Here is a 21,910-nt window from a genome sequence, read left to right as displayed (position 1 = left end):
CGGTGCGCCGTTCGGAGAAGCGTTGCCTTTCCCGGGTTGTTCAACATAGAACAAAAGGGAAGCAACATGAGAACAACATTCCCCTAAACCTGCAACACAGTTGCAATGGGCACACAGAATCGATGATGACTTGTCAACAATGATCCATGGTTGTAAACTTGGCTGAGACAAACTCTGAGAATGTAGAACTTTCCCTTTCACAATCTTGTTTTCATCACCTTCGCTTGTGTGCACAGACACATCCCGAACCCAACCAGACACAAATCTGTCGTAGGCTTCCATACTTTTGTAATTTTGAAAATCCTTCAGTTCACAAAAGGGACTTGGGTGGAAAATAAGATAGTTAACAAGTTTGATGTAAGTCACACACGGCAACAAATCGGGATCAGACTTCCAGTCCTTGTTTTTAATTTTGTAGGGATCCAATTTTCCAATAAAATGCAACTTCGCAGCGTACCGCTCGCGTGCTTGCTTGTCTAAACTCTCCACGTAGTTTTCCATAGTGTTGATGGACAAAATCCGTACACAAACGAAGCTAGTTGAGTAAATAAATAGACAAACTGAGTAAATATTTGCTCCTCTCGCTATCACCGCTTGTAATCGACAGACTTCCAAGATGGCGGCACGAAGCCGTGTTACTATTTTTAGCACAAAGCGCGGAGCCCTCTATAGACACATGATTACTGTGTGTATTTCTAACTCATCTATAATGTGAAGAACATTGCTCTCAATGGGAGCACTGATGCTGTCCTTTGGATTGAAGGATGGCTGGGATGTCAGGAGAAAGTTTGGTGGTTGAGACACGAAGGACTTCACAAAGATGGCTATCAGTCATTCTGGATCTCAGTCTGCTTTTGTTCTGATTTAACAGAGAAAATGTTTGTTCACATATGTACGTTGAGCCGAAACATTCTTTTTGCGTGGTGTCTCATCAGAGGATACTTGGCATTATCCTAACTCTGGTAGGAGTCAGGGAGGGAGAGAAGCTGACGTTGACTCTTCAGAGAATCATCACATTGCATTTCAATCAGTTCTAACTGCAGACTTTCTTCCACTTCTTCTGCATCCACTAGGAAGGGGGTCGAGAATAGCTTGATTTCTTTTTCAATGATAGGAAAATCTTGAAGACGCTGGTTGAATTCTGTCATGAGAGATGTAATCACTGACACATATTTCTCCTTTTTAGCAGAAAGGTCTGCCTTTGGAAAAGCAGATTTGATTGCATTAAAGCTTCGTAGTTGTGTCTCAAACAGGCGGAGCTTTACACAGAAGGCTTTCATGCGCGCATACAGGTGTGACACCAACTGTTCTTTGCCTTGTAGGTTCTTGTTCAGTGTATTCAGTGTATTGAGTGAGCTCAGCTAAAAATGACAGGAATGCCAGCCACAGAGGGTCACTCAGTTCATGAAGTGGTCGGCCCTTCTCTTTCAAAAACTTGTCGATTTGGCTTCATCTAGTGTTAAAACTAAGAAGTGCAACAGAGTTGAGCACAAGCGCCATGTGCGGGCCATATCCAACTATATTTTCAGAATTTGCTGCGAGCCAATAAAAACTGACCCGCGGGCCGCAGTTGGCCCGCGGGCCGTAGTTTGGACACATAAGCGAACATAAGCAAACTAAGCGATCACTAGGAGGCCCTAAAGAGGGAGCCAACTTTGTCCCCATGGTCAATTTCGTGTGTCTACAAAACAAAAACTTCTACAGGAATACTACAAAAGCACTACAAAATTGAACATCAAATATAGTGCTTAAGAACAGGGACCACTTATATTATTTTGCTTTCATTTGGAAAAGAAAAATGGTATAGAAATTCTACAAAAATTCTATGATACAAAATACTACAGAAATATTAACCCAGAATTACTACAAAAACACAACTACAGTTATATTAAAAAAATACTGAAGAAATATGACAAAAACAATACTATGTGATTACTTCAAAACATTATAAAAATATTACGAAAATACTGCTTTGGAAATACATCAAAAATGCTTCTACAGAAATACTGTACTTCAAAAATACCACTTCATAATACCATAATACAAAACACTACAATAGTATTACAACAGAAATACTGCAGAAACACAACTAGAACGATACCACAAAAATTCTACCATGGAATTATGACAAAAATACAACAAAAATAAAACTACAGTAATACTTTACTACAGAAATACTACAGCTGTACATCAAAAATTCTACAATAGAAACAAAATACAACAGAAAAAGTAAAAAAAAATATGAATAATTAATTATTAATAAAGTATTTCTGCAGAAACACCAAAATCATTAAAGTACTGTAATACTACAAAAATACTACAAGCATCCAACAATGAAACTACTATCCTAATACAACAAAAATAGTACAGAAAAACAAAGAATCTACCACTATGGAAAAACAACAGAGAAAACTACTGGAGAAATAGTACAAAAATAAAACTACAGTAATACTACAAAAAAAACTACTAAACCTCAACAAAAATTTGACTGCAGTAATGCTAAAAAAATATTTTTTTAAAAGTACATTCACTGTAACGCTTGAAAACTAAATATCAAATGAATTGCCTAAAACAAGGACCTTATATGTTATTTAGCTTAAATTTGGATCATTTCAAAACTAATTTAATGAAACCAATCTAGTTCAAAATAACTATACCATGTCTGCATGTATATCTATTCCCAAATTTAAAAATGTGATTATTTTCCAAGATCCAAAATTATGGACCCATTGCGGCCCTGGACTCCAAAATGCTGCCCACCCTTGGGAAACTCTGTGCAGGAAACGAAAAAGCCGACTGTACTTTTTCAGAAGACTGGCATCCTTCAACATAAAGGAATATGGAAGTTTGAATTTGGGTTTTGTCTGTTGGACTCTCTGTGTTTTTGTGCAAAAGTTTTGTGGAGTAGATCACGTGGGGCAGCTCTCAGGCAGTGGGAGGTGACCAGCTGTCTGGGGGCCAAGGCGGAGTCGACGCGCCATTCTTCCGGGAACGGGAGACCAATGGGAGCGGGCTGCGTCGCGACCAGGCGGAGTCGACGCGCCATTCTTCTGGGACGGGAGACCAATGGGAGTCAGCCAAGTGGCGGAGGAGATGCTTTGCTGAGCAACTCGGAAGGAGAAGAGTCGGTTTTTGGAAGAAGCGTGCAGAGATGTAGTGATTTGTGTGTTAGAAAGAAATCCACTCGTGAGTGAAATGCCGGCTTCTGAGAACTTTCTATGCAGAAAAGAGCGCGCAAATTGTTTGGATTGGTGGTGATTGGGAAAGGTCACAAATTGGAGTCAGATGATTAATTGAAGTTTGTGTTGATTTAACAAGAAATTCCAACAAACATCTGCAAAAAGCTCCTGCAGATGTTCTATCAAACTGTTGTGGCGAGCGCCCTCTTCTATGCGGCAGTGTGTTGGGGAGGAAGCAATAAGAAGAAGGATTCCCGCCCCGACTACCTGACTTGCTTCATATCCCTGACCACGCTTCGTTCGCCAGGGCTTCCTGCTCCTCCTGCCCAGCGAGCACAAGATTGCTGTTGTTTTTTTCCTCTCGCCCTGACTTCCCCGATCCCTCAATAAAGCATTGTGTGAAACGTTACGCATTTGGGTCCACTGCTTGTTCCGGTCATGACATAAAGAATTGCTTGTGTTGTTTACATGGTCAATAAACTTGTTTCCACAAATTATCTTTGTTTTTATTCTACTTGGTCTTTCTTGCTGTGAGTACATAGGTCCTGTGTTGTGTTTGTAAGGTTTATTATCTTTTTATTATTATTATTTTTATTATTGCAAACCGGTGCACATGCGTGTATCCAAGCATGCTCTTCGTGTCAACTTCATTGTTCCAATTTCAGTGATGACAAGGAGAAGAGATTCTGGCAATATTGCAGGGAGGAAGACGCAGCTATGATTCAATCAGCCCAAATTAAAGACATTTTGGTGAAATTCTATCAAGTCTCGGAATTTGTGGAAATAAATCACCCGGAAAATGTGTTGACAAGTCGGGCTATCGTTCATTATGATTTCCTCCTCGTGCATTTCCAACGGATTGTCAAAAGCTGGCAGAAGCAGACGTCGTTGGATCAGTTTTTAAAAAAAAACGCAAGGCAAAAAGGTAAATGAATACTTTTATCATTTCAAGTTAAGTCGTGTTTATTTGTACAGCCCTTAGTCACAAGATGTCTCAAAGGGCCATACAGACTACAGACTATAACAGACTACAGACTATTATTACATTGTCAACTGATCTTTCCTTAATTTAAAAAAAATGTTTACATTATGTGGCTCTCGTTTTATGTTTATTGCGCGGTAATCTTATTTTGACATGTATCTGTTTCATGCTCTTTTACGATTTATTAAAAAAATATCATACTGTAGTTTTGTGAGGCTTGAAACGGATTAGCGCATTTACATTGAATATGTGTCTCTACTTATGAAGTTTCCAAGTTCCGAAGCTACTTCCAGAACGAATTAAATTCGTAGGTAGCGGTACCACTGTACCCTTAATAAGGAGAATTACGATCATTAATTAGGGGAGCAATTAGCTCAGGTTGACAGGTATGTCTTTCTCACACATGACAAGATTTATTAGAGAACGCTGCTTCACAACAGAATTTATAAGATATACCTCCATATTTTCAATTATAGTGTGCATGTAAAAATATAGAATTACATAGAAAATAGCAATAATATAATTGCATTGAACTTGATGAGAGCAGCACGGCGGCGCAGTGGTTAGCGCGTGTGCGGCACAGTTCTCTGGTCTTGGGAACCTCCTGTGTGGGTTCAAATCCAGCAACCAACCTTTCTGTGCAGAGTTTGCATGTTCTCCCCGTGCTTGCGTGGGTTTCCTCCGGGCACTCCGGTTTCCTCCCACATTCCAAAGACATTCATTTCAGGTGGATTGGCCGGTCCAAATTGTCCCTACTACTCTGTAAATGAGCGAGCGAATTGTCTATCCCTGTGGGCCCTGCGATTGGCTGGCAACCAGTTCAGGGTGTCCCCTGCCCACTGCCCGATGATTGCTGGGATGGGCTCCAGCACCCCTGCAACCCGACTGAGGATAAGCGGTGCAGCTAATGAGATGAGATGAGATGAACTTGATGATTTTAAACTAAATTTGACAATACAGGGAAAAAGACAAAAGAAGAGTGCCAAATGTGGTCACGTGTTAGCAGAGCGATTCATGGGGGTTTCCTTCTGTGTCAGACAACAAAATCTTAAAGTTAAGTAAAGGAGGGGGGTCTTTTCAATTGTACGTTCCCACAATGACAAGTTTCCTGGTGCACTAGAAGAGGATGCTTCAAGTATATTTGGAGGCCAAAAGGTGGCAGGTTCATGTAGAGTCTTATTTAATGGTTGTGTGGAATTGGAGTCAAGCTCAGCGTTGGACAGTATTTGCTGCTGAGATTCTAGAAGAAAAGATAATTTTTGCATTATGCATCAAAACCATTATACCCACTCTAAGTGTAAGATACAGGCAAAGGTCAGACCTTGGAGAGATGGTGTAAGCGGGAGGGGTTCTGAGATGTGGATACAAGATCTTCTGACCTGCGCGGATGTTTCCGTGGAAAACTCTGGAATGTCATGATCGTCTACTTTCTCAAACATCTCTCTGACAGTATCCAGGACAGGCTGAGCCTGGAAAAAAAAACATGTTAATAAATCCAGGTTTATATTTTCAGGTGCTCAAATTGGTACAGTACAAACGATAGAAAGAGCAGACTGTATATGTTATGTGTGGCTTCGTGGGTTACCAAATAGGCCATCTGGATATAGAAAAGGCTATAGGAGTCTTCATGTTGGCAAATGTAGGCCAGAGCTCTTACGTCCTTCTTGTCTTTGACTAATGAACAGATCTTAGTTCTATCATGTTCATGTTGAGGAACCTGAAAACAAAATGCAGAATTTTTCATCTTGGGGCTTGCTGAATATTGAAAAATGTCACTGCCCATATTTATTCACGATCGTTTACTTTCTACATTTACACTTTTTCACTTTTTTTCGTTAATTGACCAATTTATATAATAATTCCAATTATCCGCCGCCACCAGGAACAAAAGCAATGTTAATATTTTATTGTGATGGATCTGTTTCTATCCCAAAAGTCAATAAAATACAGAATGCAACCCTAAAATAATCTTAAGAATATATGTTCTATACCTGCCTACAAGTATAAGCGAAGCATTCATACTACTGCTAAACGTTTCTGGATGTTTACGTTTTGTAGCGTCATCAATTTTGCTAGCTTCTTTTGAATCTTTCTTCTGGGGCTGAGGTTTTGGCTTGATTCCTAACCACTTATCCATTTTTCTTGTGTTCTCTGTGCGTCTACTTTGGAAAATGATATGCAAATGCACGACCTTATAACACTCGGGATATTCCGGAAGCACGAAGTTATTCGATGCAGGCTTCTGATTGGCTGCCGAGTATGCAAATTGCCAAACGAACCGAAATTCCGAAATTTCCAAACCGAACGGAGATTTCGAAATTGGAACAAAGCAATGATTTGAAAATAAATATTTCGGGGGGTTTTTGTCTGAAAAACATTGTCGGCTACCCGGGCGGAGACGTTTTGAAAAATGAAAAATATGAACGCCCCGGGCGTCCGGGCAGGCAATATTTCAGACACTGTTTTTAATCGAACTTGGAGATGGCCAACTTCAAAGATGATGACATCAAACCTGATTAGGCCTCGGGGAAGCACCAATCACAGCTCTGTTTCAGAAAAAAGTTATCCATGATTGGCCATCAACAGACCCATGAGCATCTTTGATCTCATTTTTAGTGGAAAAACTGTAGCAAAACAGCCGCTGTCTGAGACTTTTGAGGAATAGCTTTTTTCCCCTTATGTTCATTCTATATCTTGGTTATAAGACGAAAGGTCGGTAAAAATGAGAGCTGGAGATGTTTTACAGAATATTACGGGCACAAAAGCTTTACTACCATAGTTGTAGAAATTCACGTTTGCAAAGAGGGGCAGCACGGCGGCACAGTGGTTAGCGCTTGTGCAGCACAGTTCATGTCATGGGAACCTGTCGTGGGTTCAAATCCAGCTCCAAACTTCCTGTGCGGAGTTTGTATGTTCTCCCCGTGCTTGCGTGGGTTTCCTCCGGGAACTCCGGTTTCCGCCCATATTCCAAAAACATGCATTTCAGGTGAATTGGCCGGTCCAAATTGTCCCTAGGTGTGAATGAGCGAATGAGTTGTCTGTCCCTGTGTGCCCTGCAATTGGCTGGCAACCAGTTCAGGGTGTCCCCTGCCCACTGCCCGGAGATGGCTGGGATGGGCTCCAGCCCCCCGCGACCCTAATGAGGATAAGCGGTACGGCTGATGAGATGAGATGAGACGTTTGCAAAGACTAAAGTTATCTACCATTGTTCTTATACCAGAAGGCAGTCCATAAGCTGATTGTGAATCTATTTAAAAAATAAATGTTAATCATATAGATGGGTTCCACAGATGAATGGAGCAAAATTTTAGTGACGAGAGCCTCATCATCTTTATGAAAATTGCTCATTATTTGTCAGTGAAGATCAATTGCATTTTGTTGATAGGGATAAGTTGAACTTCCCTTGATGTGATTTTTTTGAGCTAGCAATAATGTGCTTATTTACAGATCTCCTCATATGCGCTGAAATCGATGTTTCCTTCCTCTCATTGTGTATTCTGCGTAAAAGAGTAAGGTGGTGGACCTAACAACGGCCCTTGAGGCCTCTTCTGACTATAAAATAAAACACAACTGAAGTTACATAGTAACGACTGAAGTTATGAATGAAAAAAACACAATATAATCATTACTTAAAATGGGCAGCCATATATTCCAATAATACAATAGGATGAAAATAAGCTGTAAATAGTTCTATATTCATACACTTTAAAGTCGATTTGGGTTTGAATGTCATATTTAAATGACTTGAAGTCTTTACAAAACATTATTATTATTACTATTTAATAACATTTGGGTTGATCCCTACCTCACACTGTACTTTTCATCTGTAAATTAAAAGTAAGAAAATGGCATTCAAAACACTCTTCAGGCCTTCCGAGGGGAATCGTGGGAATTGTCCAGCAAGGGGGAAATTATGGTAGTCAAAGCAGCTGAGTTTTTGATAAACGCAACCCTAAGTCAACAGAAATGGCTCACCCCTGTTTGCTGATCCACAATCTGCAAGCCTCTGGGTGAGACTTGAAGCCAAATTTTTTGCTTGTGCTTGCCCCGCTTTCTTGCAGTCGTCTCCATTTGCTGCAAAACAACACCCAAATTTAAGGTCCAAATTTTTTTGGAAGGACCGTACGAAATTGTTAGTCAGTAACAATGTTCCCTCTAATTTTCCACGGGTCTGAGCGTTCACACAAAGTCGGTGAGCAGCACTTGAAACAACCGTGAGCAACCATAATCCCAAGTGTGGCAAGATAATTAATTATCAAACATGTCCAAAACTTGACATCAAGTTACATTTTGCTGAGTTTCCGGCAATGCGAAATTATTTTTCTCTTTTGAATGATTTGACTCATGTGCTATTGCAAAGGTTGTACGGCCTACAAACGTCGTTTGTTCTTACAATTCTTTCACAAGATATCCATTTCTTTTAATTTCCCGATATATTTTGTCGCATAATATTAACATTGTTGGGGGCTTAATTAGTCGGTTGTAAGATACAGAACTGTACTTAATCACATTTTTTAGTGGAAGTACAACAGACATGGGACCAAGTCACACATGTGCAAGTCTCAAGTAAGTCTCAAGTCTTCACCTTCAAGTCCCAAGTAAGTCCCAAGTATTTTTTTCTTGGGCAAGTCAAGTCACAAGTCAAGTCCCGAGTCTTAGATTGCCAAGTCCAAGTCAAGTCACAAGTCATAAAAACAGCGACTCGAGTCGACTCGAGTCCAAGTCACTAAGTCTCAAGTCCCCATGTCTGAAGTACAATGTTGGCAACAAGATTCACTTGATATAATTGAATGATTTGAATGCAACAAAAAATTTTCTTCTTTTTTCCGTGTTTTTTTTCTACTTTTTTAAAAATTCCTTTGAAAAAAATCTCATTGTGTTTATTTTTTCCGAGCTGTTACTTTTTTCTTTTTGTTCTCTATTTACTTTTTCCCTACATTTCTTTCTTTTCTTTTTTTGTCTTTTTTCTAAATTTTTCCTTCTTTTTTCCTCTTCCTTTTGTTTCTTTTTTTCTCAGTTTTTCACTACTTTTTCATTTTGGTATTTTTTTCTTTTTTGTTCTATTCCCCCCTTCCTTTAAGTCATTTTGTGCATAATTTTACTTAATATTTGGTCATGTTGGGATAAAAGAAGCAAAAACAACCTGAAGAGCCGTTTAGGACCCGAAAGAGCCGGTTCCTTTTAGTGAGCCGAGCCGAAGAAGCCGGTTCTCGACATACTCTACTAACTTTTCTCAACTTCGTTCTCCTTCGACTCGACTTCAAAATAACGCATTGAGGACACAACGTCAGGGGAACCCGTGTATTTTTACCTTCATGCACTGTAACTTTGACTTAAGTCGCTTCTTAATCAGTAATTTTGAGCCCTCATTTTTGTGCGCTGGGTAGATTTTCTTGTGCGCCGTGAATGTGCGAGCAGTGCGCAATTGCGCACGCGCGCAGCTTAGAGGGAACACTGGTCAGTAACCTCTCTTTTCAGTACCTTCAGTTTGTTCATTGAGTCCCTGCACATCTTGTCGCCATTGGCGTTGGGTACTGTTGCCACGCCAATCAGCTTGGCCTTAAAGCGCACGGCATCTCCATGGCGACGTGAAGTAAAATGAAAAAAACAAAGGGTTGCATTGTCTTTTCGGTTGTTATAAGCCATTCATTTTGGCACACTACACTTCCTCTTTAGGGTGACATGATAGTGTACCTTTCCTTAACTGGCCACATGTCATTCACAGGGTAAGTCACTTCTGACATTCATACAGACTACCAGTGGAAATTGAAACCACATTGGTCGTGAAGCAATGGTGATCCGTGTTGGGAATAAGGCCATTGAAAATGACGCTAACAGCATTATATTTTCAGTGACGGGGTCAATCTAACAAAATTATTTTTTGCACCGTTACAACGCCGTTACCTTACAAACGGTCACAAGCAGCACGTTACATTGGTTGCAGAATGCCAATGGCGTAGTGCACACCTGATGCCATTTTTAGCAGCATAGTTTTCCACTCTCCTCCAAGTTGTTTACGTCACGTATATCGGATCATATCAGCATTCAAAATAGCGACTATCATAAAGTTAGATAGCAATTACTAATACAGTACTGTATCGACTAATAAGGGCACAGACACAACCGAATTGTTTCATTGGAGAATGAAACGGTTCTATAAGCTGACTCTTGGAAGTGAACGAATGGAGGCAGCTTCCCACCAATCAACAGCTTGTTCCCTTCGAGACTGTCATGATTACTGATGCGAGGCACCTGTGCTTTAGCGCCAACTGCCTCGGATGCTGATTGGCTCCCTGTCACTTTTTAAACCCCCGTCTTTCTGTCACCGGTTGTCAGTCCGTCTGCAAACCTCAGCTCAAGCGAGGCAAGCTTTTTGACCCTGACTCACTCCTGTTTTGGCCCCACGTCTGTTTCCCGGCTTCGACCGATTTTCTGATCTCGACCACGTTTTTGCTCTCTTGTGCTGGCTACTGACCTGTTTTTTCCCGCACTCGACACCGCCATCGCTCGCCACGGAAATACTACTTCCGCATCCGAGCAACCTGCTCCCCGCGACCAGCGATCTCCCGATCGCGTGTACAATCCTTTCCCTTCTTCCCAATAAAACTAAGAGAAATGCACGCAAGTGGGTCCTGTCTCTGTTCTGGTCTGGACAGAGATGCCTTTTTTTCTCTTATGATTCGTTGATATGCATTTTTTGGGGGATTCCGTGTCGTTGACTTTAAATATGTTGAGCATAAAAAAAGTTAAAATTGTTTGGTATTTTATCTTTTTTTTTTTTAGGTATATTTCTAAATAATAATAATAATTTCCCGTGTTTTTCAATGTTAACGAGTTTTTTTCTCTTTGTCTAGATCTCTTTTTTCTTTTTGTGATTGCAGTTTTTATTTGTTTCTTTTTTCATTTATTTTCATATCTAATTTATTGAACTCACATTTTATTGTTTACCGCTGATTGTCGTTTTACAGTATTATATTGGAACTGTTAATTTCATTTCAAGTGTAGGACGAATCTGTGGCTGGTGAATCGTGATAAATATTACAAAGTTCTATACAGTTTTGCTGAAATTTGTCTTAGAATATATGATGACTCACTCTCTTTGTGTCACAACCTTAACAGAATCAGGACCCAAATGCGCAGCGTTGACCTCAAGTTTATTGATAGAAAGAGAAAGGGCAGCGCCCGCGATCCGGTGCTCGCTGGACGCGGGAAGCAAGCCGCTCATGCAATCGGATCGTGATCCGAATATGGAAGTGGATCTTCCGTAACGGGAGATGGCGGAAAAAACAGGTCGATAGCCGGGACAGGAGAGCAAAAACGTGGTCGGGATAAAAAAAAGGGTCGTAAGCCGGGACGGGAGAATAGACGTGGTCGGGATCAAAAACGGGTCGTAAGCCGGGACGGGAGACCAAACGTGGTCGGAATCAAACACAGGTTGGAGCCGGAGACAAACGGGGAGATCAGGAATGGACAGGTGAAAAAAACGGGTGCAATAATGGGACAAGCGGGAGTCAGGGTCAGAATGCTTGTCTTGTAACAACAGAGGTTCGCTGACGGACTGACAACCGGAGAGTGACAGGACTGGGCTTAAAAAGGGACAGGGAACCAATCAGGTAGCCCGCTGCGGCTGGCGCCAAATGGGGGGCACAGGTGATCCAAATCAGTAATCATGACACTTTGCTATTATAACTCTTTGGGTCACAAAGGCTCTGGACCGGAGGTGTAGATGTGTTCCTTGCACATCCCAAATTCAAACAAGCAAGTCCAGTACAAACTTCTTAATTCCAGTAAAGATTTTCTGTAGAACGTCAGCAGTAAAACAACTGGAACAGCTGGACACCGACAACACTAATAATGTGTCAGATCTGACAAACACACCAGGACAAATGTTCACTTATAGTCCAACCAAATACTTCACGGTCTAGCATCGCCTAATGAGGCACATTGTGAAATATTAATAACAGTGTTGGGCATGTTACTATAAAAAGGTAATTCGTTATAGTTACTCACTACTTCTTCCCAAAGGTAACTGAGTTAGTAACTGAATTACTCTAATGAAAAGTAAGTAGTTACCAAACAAAGTAACTATTTCCGTTACTTGAAAAAAAAGTTGGTGTATGTCAAATAATTTGAAATATTTTGAGCGGTATTTGAGTCAGTTCAATACAGAAGAACAGACAGGTAGTTGTGTCATAGAACCATGTCATATTTATTGCACCTCACCAGCAACAGATTTTTGCTACACTTGAAGTGCAAAAAATCAAATAGCAAACAATATAATAAAATAACAATCAGCATGTACATAAACACTCACAAAAACATGCGTGAACACGCACAAAAACTGTCATGACTACTGATTCTGGGCACCTGCGGGTGCCCCGTTGGTGCCAACAGCCCTGTTTGCTGATTGGCTCCCTGCCACTTTTTAAACCCTCCGGCTCCCTGTTACCGGTGTCAGATCGTTGGGAACTTTTGCTCCCAGCTAGGCAAGCTCATTTCGTCCGACAATCTTCTGCTCTGTTTTTGCCTGTCTGATTACCTGTTGCCGACCTGTTTCTGGACCTGTTTTGCCCCGTTTCTGCCCTGATCTGCCATCCCGACCACCGATCTGTTTTGCCCGGTTTCCTGCCTGATACCTGTTGCCGAACTCTTTTCTGAACTCGATACCGCCCTTGCTCTCCCGTCCCGGCTAGTGACCAGTATCCCTGCAGTCTGCGATTATCCTCGCTCGACACGGAAGTCCCACTTCCGCGTTCCCGCCACCTTCCTACCCTTCTCCGTCGATCATCGGGTCGTGGAAGCGAGCCCTGCTCTCCCTCTTTATCAATAAAACTGAGTAAACGAACGCTACTGGGTCCTGTCTCCGTTTCTGGCTTGTGACAAAAACGTACATAATCATGCACAAAAACGTACGTAAACACACAGGCGAAGGAACGTAAATGCACACAAAAATGTACGTAAGGACAAATGCTAACGTACGTAAAAAGCACACAAAATGTACATAAACATGCACAAAAATGTCATAAACATACACAAAAACGTACGTAAACACACATACAAACGTACTTAAACATGCACACAAATGTACGTAAAACACACACAAAAAAGTACGGAAACACACAAAATTTCCATGAACACGAAAACACGCACAAAAATGTACATAACACACTGCGTTTGACCATCAGTAACAGTAACGCCATTCTTATGGCAAAAAATGATAGGTTAGATCCAGGGTTGGGTAGGATTACTGTAACTTGATTACTTTCAATTACTTTTGGATTAATCCAATACCAAACACGCTAATAAAAGACAAAAGAAACTAAATATGAATAAAATTACTTAATTTTGTGCAGGCTTGGGGAGTAACGGAACACATGGAACGACAAAAATGATGTTGGCAAGCTGTTTGGATTTATTTTCATTTTGTTTCTCTCGCATTTTATGTTAGTTTTGCCGGAGATCAAAGAGATCAAAGCCAGGAGAGAAAGCTTACCACGTGTTGTGAGTCATAATTGTATTCATATTTAGTTTATTTTGTCTTTTATTAGCATATTTGGTATTGGAGTAATCCAAAAGTAATTGAAAGTAATCAAGTTAAAGTAACCCTACCCAACCCTGGTTAGATCACTCTGTTACTGAAAAAAATGGCGCCGTTATATAAAACGCCATTAATCCTAACACTAATAATGAATAAGAAAATGAACTGATGAGCAAGTGCACTAGATACCGAGTTGTTTCAAATACTTCGCCTGTATCTGGTCTCTAATGAGGTCATCAAAATATGAACTTCCCAGCATGAAAACGTACACAGTGGATTAATCAACAGCACTGCGTCAGTTGTTGGTTAGAATGTGACGTTATAGACCAAGGTGGCCATGTTGTACCTTTTGCCTTGGATAAAATCCATGTCTCCACGTCAGTTTGTCCTGAAACAAGGAATCCCCCAACATACCGGTGCGTCTCCATCTCCACATTCTCTGCTGGGAAATCCTCAGCCTGTTGACGATGGAGAATAACAAAGTCAATCTAGTTCAGTCATATTTGGATGATCCTTTTTTTGCAGTAACCTTTTGGTGTTATGGTTTTATGGCACTAAGAAATACATAATGGTCAATCTCAGGAATGGATCTATCTATCTATATACCCTGGTCATATCCACCGAGAGGGGTGCCCAACAGCAAGCCAAACACGTACAAGAACAAAGAAAATAAAAAAAGGGAAAAAGTAGCAAAAAATCACACACAAAAATGTTTGGACCATGGCCCAAAACACCCAAACAAGTTAAGCACCTCGGCACCCAAGTTGGTCATGCTTTCGTCCCTCCAGATGAAACGGGACACCAGAACGCGGCCGTGTCATTCGGGTCAGGGTGACACAACACACTACTCTGTTCAACAGCAGGGCCCGGCAGCTTTCACTGGTTTACCCCTGCCGCATCATACGGGTGTCGTGATTACCTAAGTGGAGCCACCTGGGGTAATCATCTGGCGTGCTTGAGTGCGCTTCCTGATTGGTTTATGTTCCCTTTTTAAGCACGCTACGCCGAGACCTCTTCGTCTGAGGATTACTTTTGTACCCCGTTTGACTCTCCTGATTACCTGTGCCTTCTTGACCTGTTACCTGATTCTGCCTGCCTCCGATCCGACCTGCTTCCGTCCCACGCTACGATCTTCTCTCCAGTCCCGGTAAACTCGACCTGCTTCCGTCCCACGCTACGATTGGCTACGTGTTCCGAAGTAGTCTTCACGGCTTTGCTGCTGACGTCCGACGGTAATCGCGTCTCCCGCTAACCCTTTACGCTTCCCCAAATACAGAATTGTACGAACGTTCTGGGGTCTCCTGCTCTGTTCTGGTCCTCCTGACAACGGGTGCCCTGCCCATCCCTTAGAACACGTCTAAACATCCCACTATCCTTTCACAACACCTCTCCAATTATTCCTATCACCAACAAGAGCTCTAGCTTCCACTATAAAATGGATACAATAATAATTATAGCTTGTTAAGTTTCTTAAACAGTGTCTCTAAATGTTTCCCACCCTGCCATTTCCTAACAAACCAACAAGGCTTTTTTATTTTTATTGTTTTAGATTGTGGTCATAAACACATACATCTACACTGCAGATAGAAATTAGAGAACCGTTTAAAAACATTTGAATAAGTCCGGAAAAATGCCTATTTCACGGCTCAACAGTATAGAGACATTTTGTTGTGTCTATGCCATGCCACTAGAACACTTTTTCACAAAATGGATAAGGCATTTCAACAGAAAAAACTGTATTTCCAAAAAATGCACTAATCAAAACACTTTCAGGTGCTTCCCACTTAAGGGTGCTAATATAGAACATGGGGCTAATCTCCTTGATTATCTGTCAACCCCTACTTAACTGGCATTCTAACTGCCAGTTTCACTAAGTTTGCAAGATTGTGGGAAATTCTATAGTGATTGAAAGCCTCTGGCAGCAGGTTGTCTAGATGAAAACAAAAGGAATGACCCTATCAACCATAACCAGTTGATTGTTCAAAATCTGTGATATTTAGTCTTTACAAGACTACAAACTCATTCAAGTCGCCCAAGAAGGCTGGTCGTCCAAGGACAACCAATACAAGAGAGGACATGTTAGTCACTGCGGAGGATATCAATGGGTAATCGTTTCCACACTGCAGCTGAGATTGCTCGCCAGTTTAGTGCTGAAGGCATCTGTCTCCGGTTTAAGAGCTTTTGGGTCCTCCTCCTGTTCTCGTTCTGACAGAAAAAGCCTTTTAATGTCATGATTGCCCTATTTGGAACACCTGTGGCAGCTTGATTGGCGCCAACAGCCCGGACAACCTGATTGGTGGCCACACCCTTCTTAAGCCCCCGACTTCAGTTCAAACTTTGTCAGATCGTTGCGAGCTGTTGTGTTTCACTCAGTGAGCGTTCCCGTCCGACTTGGTCCCTGTTAAAACCTGTTTCCTGCCTGATTCCCGTTTTTCGACCCGTTTCTGAACCTGACTACGCCTGTTTTGCCTGCCGCCTGCCTATGAACTTTCTTCCGACACGGAAGTGTCACTCCCGCCTTGCTCGTTCCCGCTCTCCGCCAGTCTTTGGATCAAACAATCAAGCAAGCCTTACTCTCACTCTCTTTCAATAAAATCTGAGAAACGCATGCAATTGAGTCCTGTGTCCGTTCTGGTTTGTGACATTTATGGAATTCTTTTTGGGGCCAAATTGACCACATTCTAACAGAGTGGATAATTCTGGAACATGTGGAATTTGAACTAAAAATATAAATGCATAACATTGAATTCCATAATTGAATTAAGTCTAGTGTACCTTATCAAATTATTTAAAAAAAAAAGATTTTTACAAAAATATTATCTTAAGGAAGTTCATCACATTGCAGTGCAGACCGAATAAAATTGAGCATGTTTGTCACCAAAAAGATATCTAAAATACAAATTAATATTTCAATTGGGTTTATTAAGGGTTAAAAATGCAGATTTTAGAGAAAAATCAGGGTAAGACAAAGATGCGGCTGAGAGATGTTGCTCCAAACAGAATCATCCATGTGGTAACATATGAAATTGAATTTGTAAATAGCCTAACACAATTGAAAAGAGAGTTTGTTTCACCTGCTTGAAGTATGTCCCCGGTACTTGTCAAGCCTCAAGGCGGAATTGGCCCGAGGTCAAAGTTCGTCGGAGACACATTGGTGACACATTAACATCCTCTGGGAAGTTCGCTTGCATAAGAATTTGAAGAGGCAGATCATGGTCTGGTCATGGTTTTCCCTCAGGGACTGCCCGGGAAAGGAACTAGATCCAATGTTTGAGAATTAACAGAGGAGAAAATTACTCCCCAGATTTCGGGTCTTGAGCCGGAAAGTACAAAGAAGAATTATACTCCGCAATGCATTCGAACCCCAAAACAATCCTGTGACCTGCATAAATGTGCATACTGGAGTTCTATAAAGTTGCGGTTCTATTGTCATCATCGTCATTATTATCAGGGCAGGTGAGGGCAAACCATAGGCCGCAACCCAAATATGGCTCGCCAAGCTTTTTAATCTGGCCCAAGCAATGACAATGGTAATAGTATATGGTAAAATCAATGTCTGAAATAACGTCTGCCCGGTGGCCGACGACTTTTCAAGAAAAAAAAGAAAAAAAAAAAAGATTTTTTTTCAAATCAAAAGTTTGCTTTATTCCGATTTCGTAAGGTCGAACATTTGCATATCATTTTCCAAAGTAGACGCACAGAGAACACAAGAATAATTGATAAGTCGTTAGGAATCATGCCAAAACCTCAGCCCCAGAAGAAATATTCAAAAGAAGCTAACAAATTTATGACGCTACAAAACATAAACGTACATTAAAAGCATCAAACATTGCATGAATGAAGATGAGTAAATACAGGTACCGTATTTTCCGCACTATAAGGCGCACCTAAAAGTCTTAATATTTTTTCAAAAGCTGACCATGCGCCTTATAACACAGTGCGCCTTATATATGGCTCAATATTAAATCCGCAAGGTCTCGCAACTTACTCAACAGCCGCCGACTCGATTTTACCCCGAACGTGGAGTAGTCCGCGGTGTATGCTGGGATTTATATACCGGCGTTTCATTGGCTAACCAATGTGTCAATCATCATTTGAATCGATCACTATTGGCTGAAGTTATTCGGAGCCTCGGATTGGCTAGATGGCCAAAACAAACCCTGCAATCGGCCGAGTTTAGCAACGGCGTAGCAAGCTTGCTAAAGTACGCCATAAAGAAACATGTTTCATTAGTCTGTATTTGTAAATATTCTACTCTCCTGGATTTACTTCACTCACGGTTGTAAGAAGACCATGATTGCGTATAATTATTGAACGTGAGAACTTAGGCGAGTTATGCGGCTTTATATTTTCCCGGTATCTTGTTTTAGAACGATCTTGATGTTGCTGTAATGAGTTGAGTGAATTAAACTCAATTCCAAGTGTTTATTGTCATATGCACAGTAAAGTTGTGAGTGAAAAAAAGAAAATAGAAACATAGAAATGTTTGGCATTTCTTGAATCCCAAGACTTCAACCTTCCGAATGATATTTGAAATGACGCATTTCAGTGACATCGTACGGACACCGCATCCGCACGTGTCTACGACACGTATTTGCTTCTTTGCAAGCTTTGGGAATGTTAAGGGGGTAATAAGTTGGACTGAACTATCTGACTGTTTTGTCCACGTTCCCGTTGTAGCGCCTTATAATCCGGTGCGCCTTATCTATGGAAGATATAGGACCAAAAACTATTTTTTGGGGGTGCGCCCTATAACCCGGTGCGCCTTATAGTGCGGAAAATATGGTACATACTGATGGCAGATGGAAAACAGCAATGTCATATACATGCAATGAATGTTATAAATAGATTTATAATAAACCTAATTTTAAAGCGCTGTTCGGTTATATATTCTGATTATCAATCCTTAATACTTTGCAGCAATGGGTTTTTTTGCGATGAGTCTTCTTTTTGTGTTTCAAGTTGTGAAAAATGGGGCCGGCAACTTTATGGCTGGGCAGGCAACTTTTCAGAGTTGTCTGCCCTGGTGTCCGCTAACTTTTTTGTCATGAATTTTAGACACTTGTAATATATGTGACACGCCCTGCCAAGGTCGCAAGTATCAACGTACTATTTTAGCTACAGGCCGATAACAGAGAAAAAAAACTGTAAAAAAAAGTCTATAAAAATCGTTGTTTTCTCATTTTTGCTATTTTGAAAGATATGACATTCAAGAACACTTTTCCGGAGTTGTATAATTCTCATAAATAGGGAGAGGGACAAATACAGTGATTACAGTTGAATATTTCCAATTTTTAAAAAACAAATGACAGTTATTTTAATGTGTATTTAGATGTGCTAAAAAGGTCTTTTAGTCTTAAGTCTTTTTTATATGTGTACAAATGCCTTTGTTATATTTAAACTTTAAAATGAGACTATCCCTTTAACTGTAAAACGATTTGAATGACATCAACTCCAAAAGGCCCAAGAAAACATTAAGGGGATTTTCTTGGGTTTTTGTTCAGAAGGCTGAAATTCAAATGGCCATTTTAAAACTTTCCCTTGTCATCACGACGAGCAGGATACCGGACATGACAGGACAGACGGGACCGATACCAGATGCAGGATACCAGACAGGACGGGACAGACAGGATCGATACCGGATACAGGACACACGAGCAAGATACAGGAGAGAACGGGACAGACGGGTTCGATACCGGATACAGGATACACGAGCAGGATACCGGACAGACGGGATCGATACCGGATCCCAGATACATGAGCAGGATATTGAACAGGACAGGACAGAGTCAAAATGCTTGCCTTGCAAGTGCAGAGGTTTGTTCACAGACCGACAAGAAATGACTGGAAGCGTTGAGTTTAAATAGGAGGGGAACCAATCAGGCTGGCACCAAACGAGCGGGCATAGGTGAGGGCAATAGGTAATTGTGACAAAATATTTCTGAGTTCCTTTTGTGTGCAACCACCTTACAAAATATCATAAAATCTAAATCCTCTTCATTTTCATTGCAAAATTCAACATTCTCCCAAATATGTTTGAAACTATCACCTATGTTTGAGGGCAGCACGACAGCGCAGTGGTTAGCGCTTGTGCGGCACAGTTCATGTCATGGGAACCTGTCGTGGGTTCAAATCCAGCTCCAGACTTCCTGTGCGGAGTTTGTATGTTCTCCCCGTGCTTGCATGGGTTTCCTCCGGGCACTCCGGTTTCCTCCCACATTCAAAAAACATGCATTTCAGGTGAATTGGCCGGTCCAAATTGTCCCTAGGTGTGAATGAGCGAATGAGTTGTCTGTCCCTGTGTGCCCTGCGATTGGCTGGCAACCAGTTCAGGGTGTCCCCTGCCCACTGCCTGGAGATGGCTGGGATGGGCTCCAGCCCCCTGCGACCCTAATGAGGATAAGCCGTACGGCTAATGAGATGAGATGAGATGAGACCTATGTTTGAATGTTGGTCAAGTACATATACTTGCAAATATATCTTAAACTTACTCGCAAGTCTATTTGAATGTATTTTTGGACCAAATGCTCCAAAAAATTGAGTATATTGTCCAGGAACATACCCTCTTTTGAGAAATCATGCTGAATTTAAAGGGATATTATGTCTTACTTAGCGCCCCCTAATGTTGTAAAAAGAATAGGTTATCAAACAAAAAAGATTGATTTAAATAATAAGCATGACGTATCATAATTACATCCTTTGTTTAAAATTTCTATATATTATACATAACATGAGGCTCACCTAGAGGGATCTTACATGATTGCCCGCCTTCTTGCTGCCACGGGAACCCTCCAAAATTAAAAATAACCTTGTTAAAAGGCTGAGCAAAATAATGACAAGAAATTTAGTGTTGCTTTGTCACTTTGATTTTGTAATCATCCTCATGCTTTGCAGCACTCGTTTTCTGTTGCACTACGCAATAAGGCAACATTCAGTGGTCAAATATTACACAGTGCCCCTTTAAGTCTTGCACAGGGGACAAAAATGTCCACAAACAAACCATGTTTAAGTCTCATATTGAATGTTTCAATGCATTGGTAATGTAGCAATAAAAGGTAAACAATGAAAAGTCAAAGCCCCATAACCGTATTTTGTAAAACATTAAAAAGTGTTTTAAGCATTTAGGCTAAAATCACATCCAGAATAATTAAAATGATGTTGGAACATGTTTCCCAGTTAAAAATGTTTAAATTAGTAGTTCTTTGTTATAACCAAAGAGGGTTTGAAATCAACCAAACTGACCCAAGTGTACACTAGCTTGGCCCCCTGTCACGGACCAGAAACAGACACAGGACCCAATAGCGCTCGTTTTCTCAGTTTTTATTAATAAAGAGGGAGAGCAGGACTTGCTTCCACGATCCGATGGTTGACGGACAAGGGTAGCAGGAGACGCGCAAGTGGCACTTCCGTGTCAGGCGAGGAGGGTCAAAGACAGGCAGGAAATACATGTCGTTAGCCGGGACTGGAGAGCAAGGGCGGTGTCAAGTTCGGAAACAAGGTCGGCAACAGGAGTCAGGCAGGTAGCGGGGCAAAACAGGTCGGATAATGGGAAGGCAGAACGGGGCAGAGTCAGGTCCGGAAACAGGTTGGCAACGCGTAACAGGCAGAGAAAACAGATCAGGAACAGTCCGAACGCGAGAGCTTGCCGAGCTGGGAGCAACGGTTCGCATAACGTTCTGACAAGGATCTCTTGAAAGTCGGGGGTTTAAAAGGAGTTCATCAGCCAATCGGCTCTCAGGGCTGTTGGCGCCAATTAAGCAGTCGCAGGTGCTCTGAATCGGCAATCATGACAGCCCCTAATCTTCATTGTGAGATGCATTTTTATATTATAGCAGGAAAATATCAGACAAGGTTTTCCTTAAATAGTTTACCAGTGCTGGGTTTTTGTGATGTTCTAGTAAAATGATTTCTTTAATGGTTAACTGAGTTAACCCTTCTTAATCCTCTGCCTCTAACATGAAGTGAATATGACTGCTGCAGAAATGGAATTCTTAAATTAGGCATTCAGTGCAATTGATAGAATATATATTCGACCAGAAGCGTTGAAAATAATGTAAAACATACTTAAGTGGATATTTGAGTGGATATTTGCTCAATTCACACCCATGTATGTATCCATTAGTAAATTCAATACATTTTATTAAGATTGTTCATCATCTTGAGGGAATGCGAACTAACGCTTAGCCGAAACACTCCATATCAATTTTGTTT

The 21,910-nt window shown here is 41.1% G+C and overlaps 1 protein-coding gene across 1 annotated transcript; it reads right to left on the bottom strand.

The window, feature by feature from the left end:
• Positions 1 to 4,702: 4,702 nt before the first annotated feature.
• Positions 4,703 to 20,466, bottom strand: LOC148355360 (disabled homolog 2-like). Its single transcript, XM_088350244.1, has 7 exons — positions 20,441 to 20,466; positions 14,046 to 14,157; positions 9,643 to 9,737; positions 8,137 to 8,235; positions 5,747 to 5,878; positions 5,483 to 5,630; positions 4,703 to 5,401 (listed from the first exon to the last, which is right to left on the bottom strand). Exons 2-7 carry the CDS (start codon positions 14,125 to 14,127, stop codon positions 5,154 to 5,156), a joined length of 804 nt encoding a protein of 267 aa, XP_088206370.1. The 5' UTR covers positions 14,128 to 14,157; positions 20,441 to 20,466; the 3' UTR covers positions 4,703 to 5,153.
• Between the last annotated feature and the right edge of the window lie 1,444 nt (positions 20,467 to 21,910).

This window comes from Urocampus carinirostris, chromosome 12 (assembly GCF_059441175.1).
Source record: "Urocampus carinirostris isolate Australia breed hairy pipefish chromosome 12, RoL_Ucar_1.0, whole genome shotgun sequence".
Lineage (NCBI taxonomy): Eukaryota > Metazoa > Chordata > Actinopteri > Syngnathiformes > Syngnathidae > Urocampus > Urocampus carinirostris.
This window is presented reverse-complemented; position numbering and strand designations above follow the sequence as displayed.

What these genes read in the sequence shown, in the direction of transcription:
- LOC148355360 (XM_088350244.1), bottom strand. Translation starts at nt 14,127, where the DNA reads ATGGAGACGCACCGGTATGTTGGGGGATTCCTTGTTTCAGGACAAACT. An exon ending in ACTCAATGAACAAACTGAAG is followed by an intron (nt 8,236 to 9,642) that starts GTACTGAAAAGA and finishes GTTGTTTTGCAG; the next exon opens with CAAATGGAGACGACTGCAAG. An exon ending in TTGTGGATCAGCAAACAGGG is followed by an intron (nt 5,879 to 8,136) that starts GTGAGCCATTTC and finishes TTTTGTTTTCAG; the next exon opens with GTTCCTCAACATGAACATGA.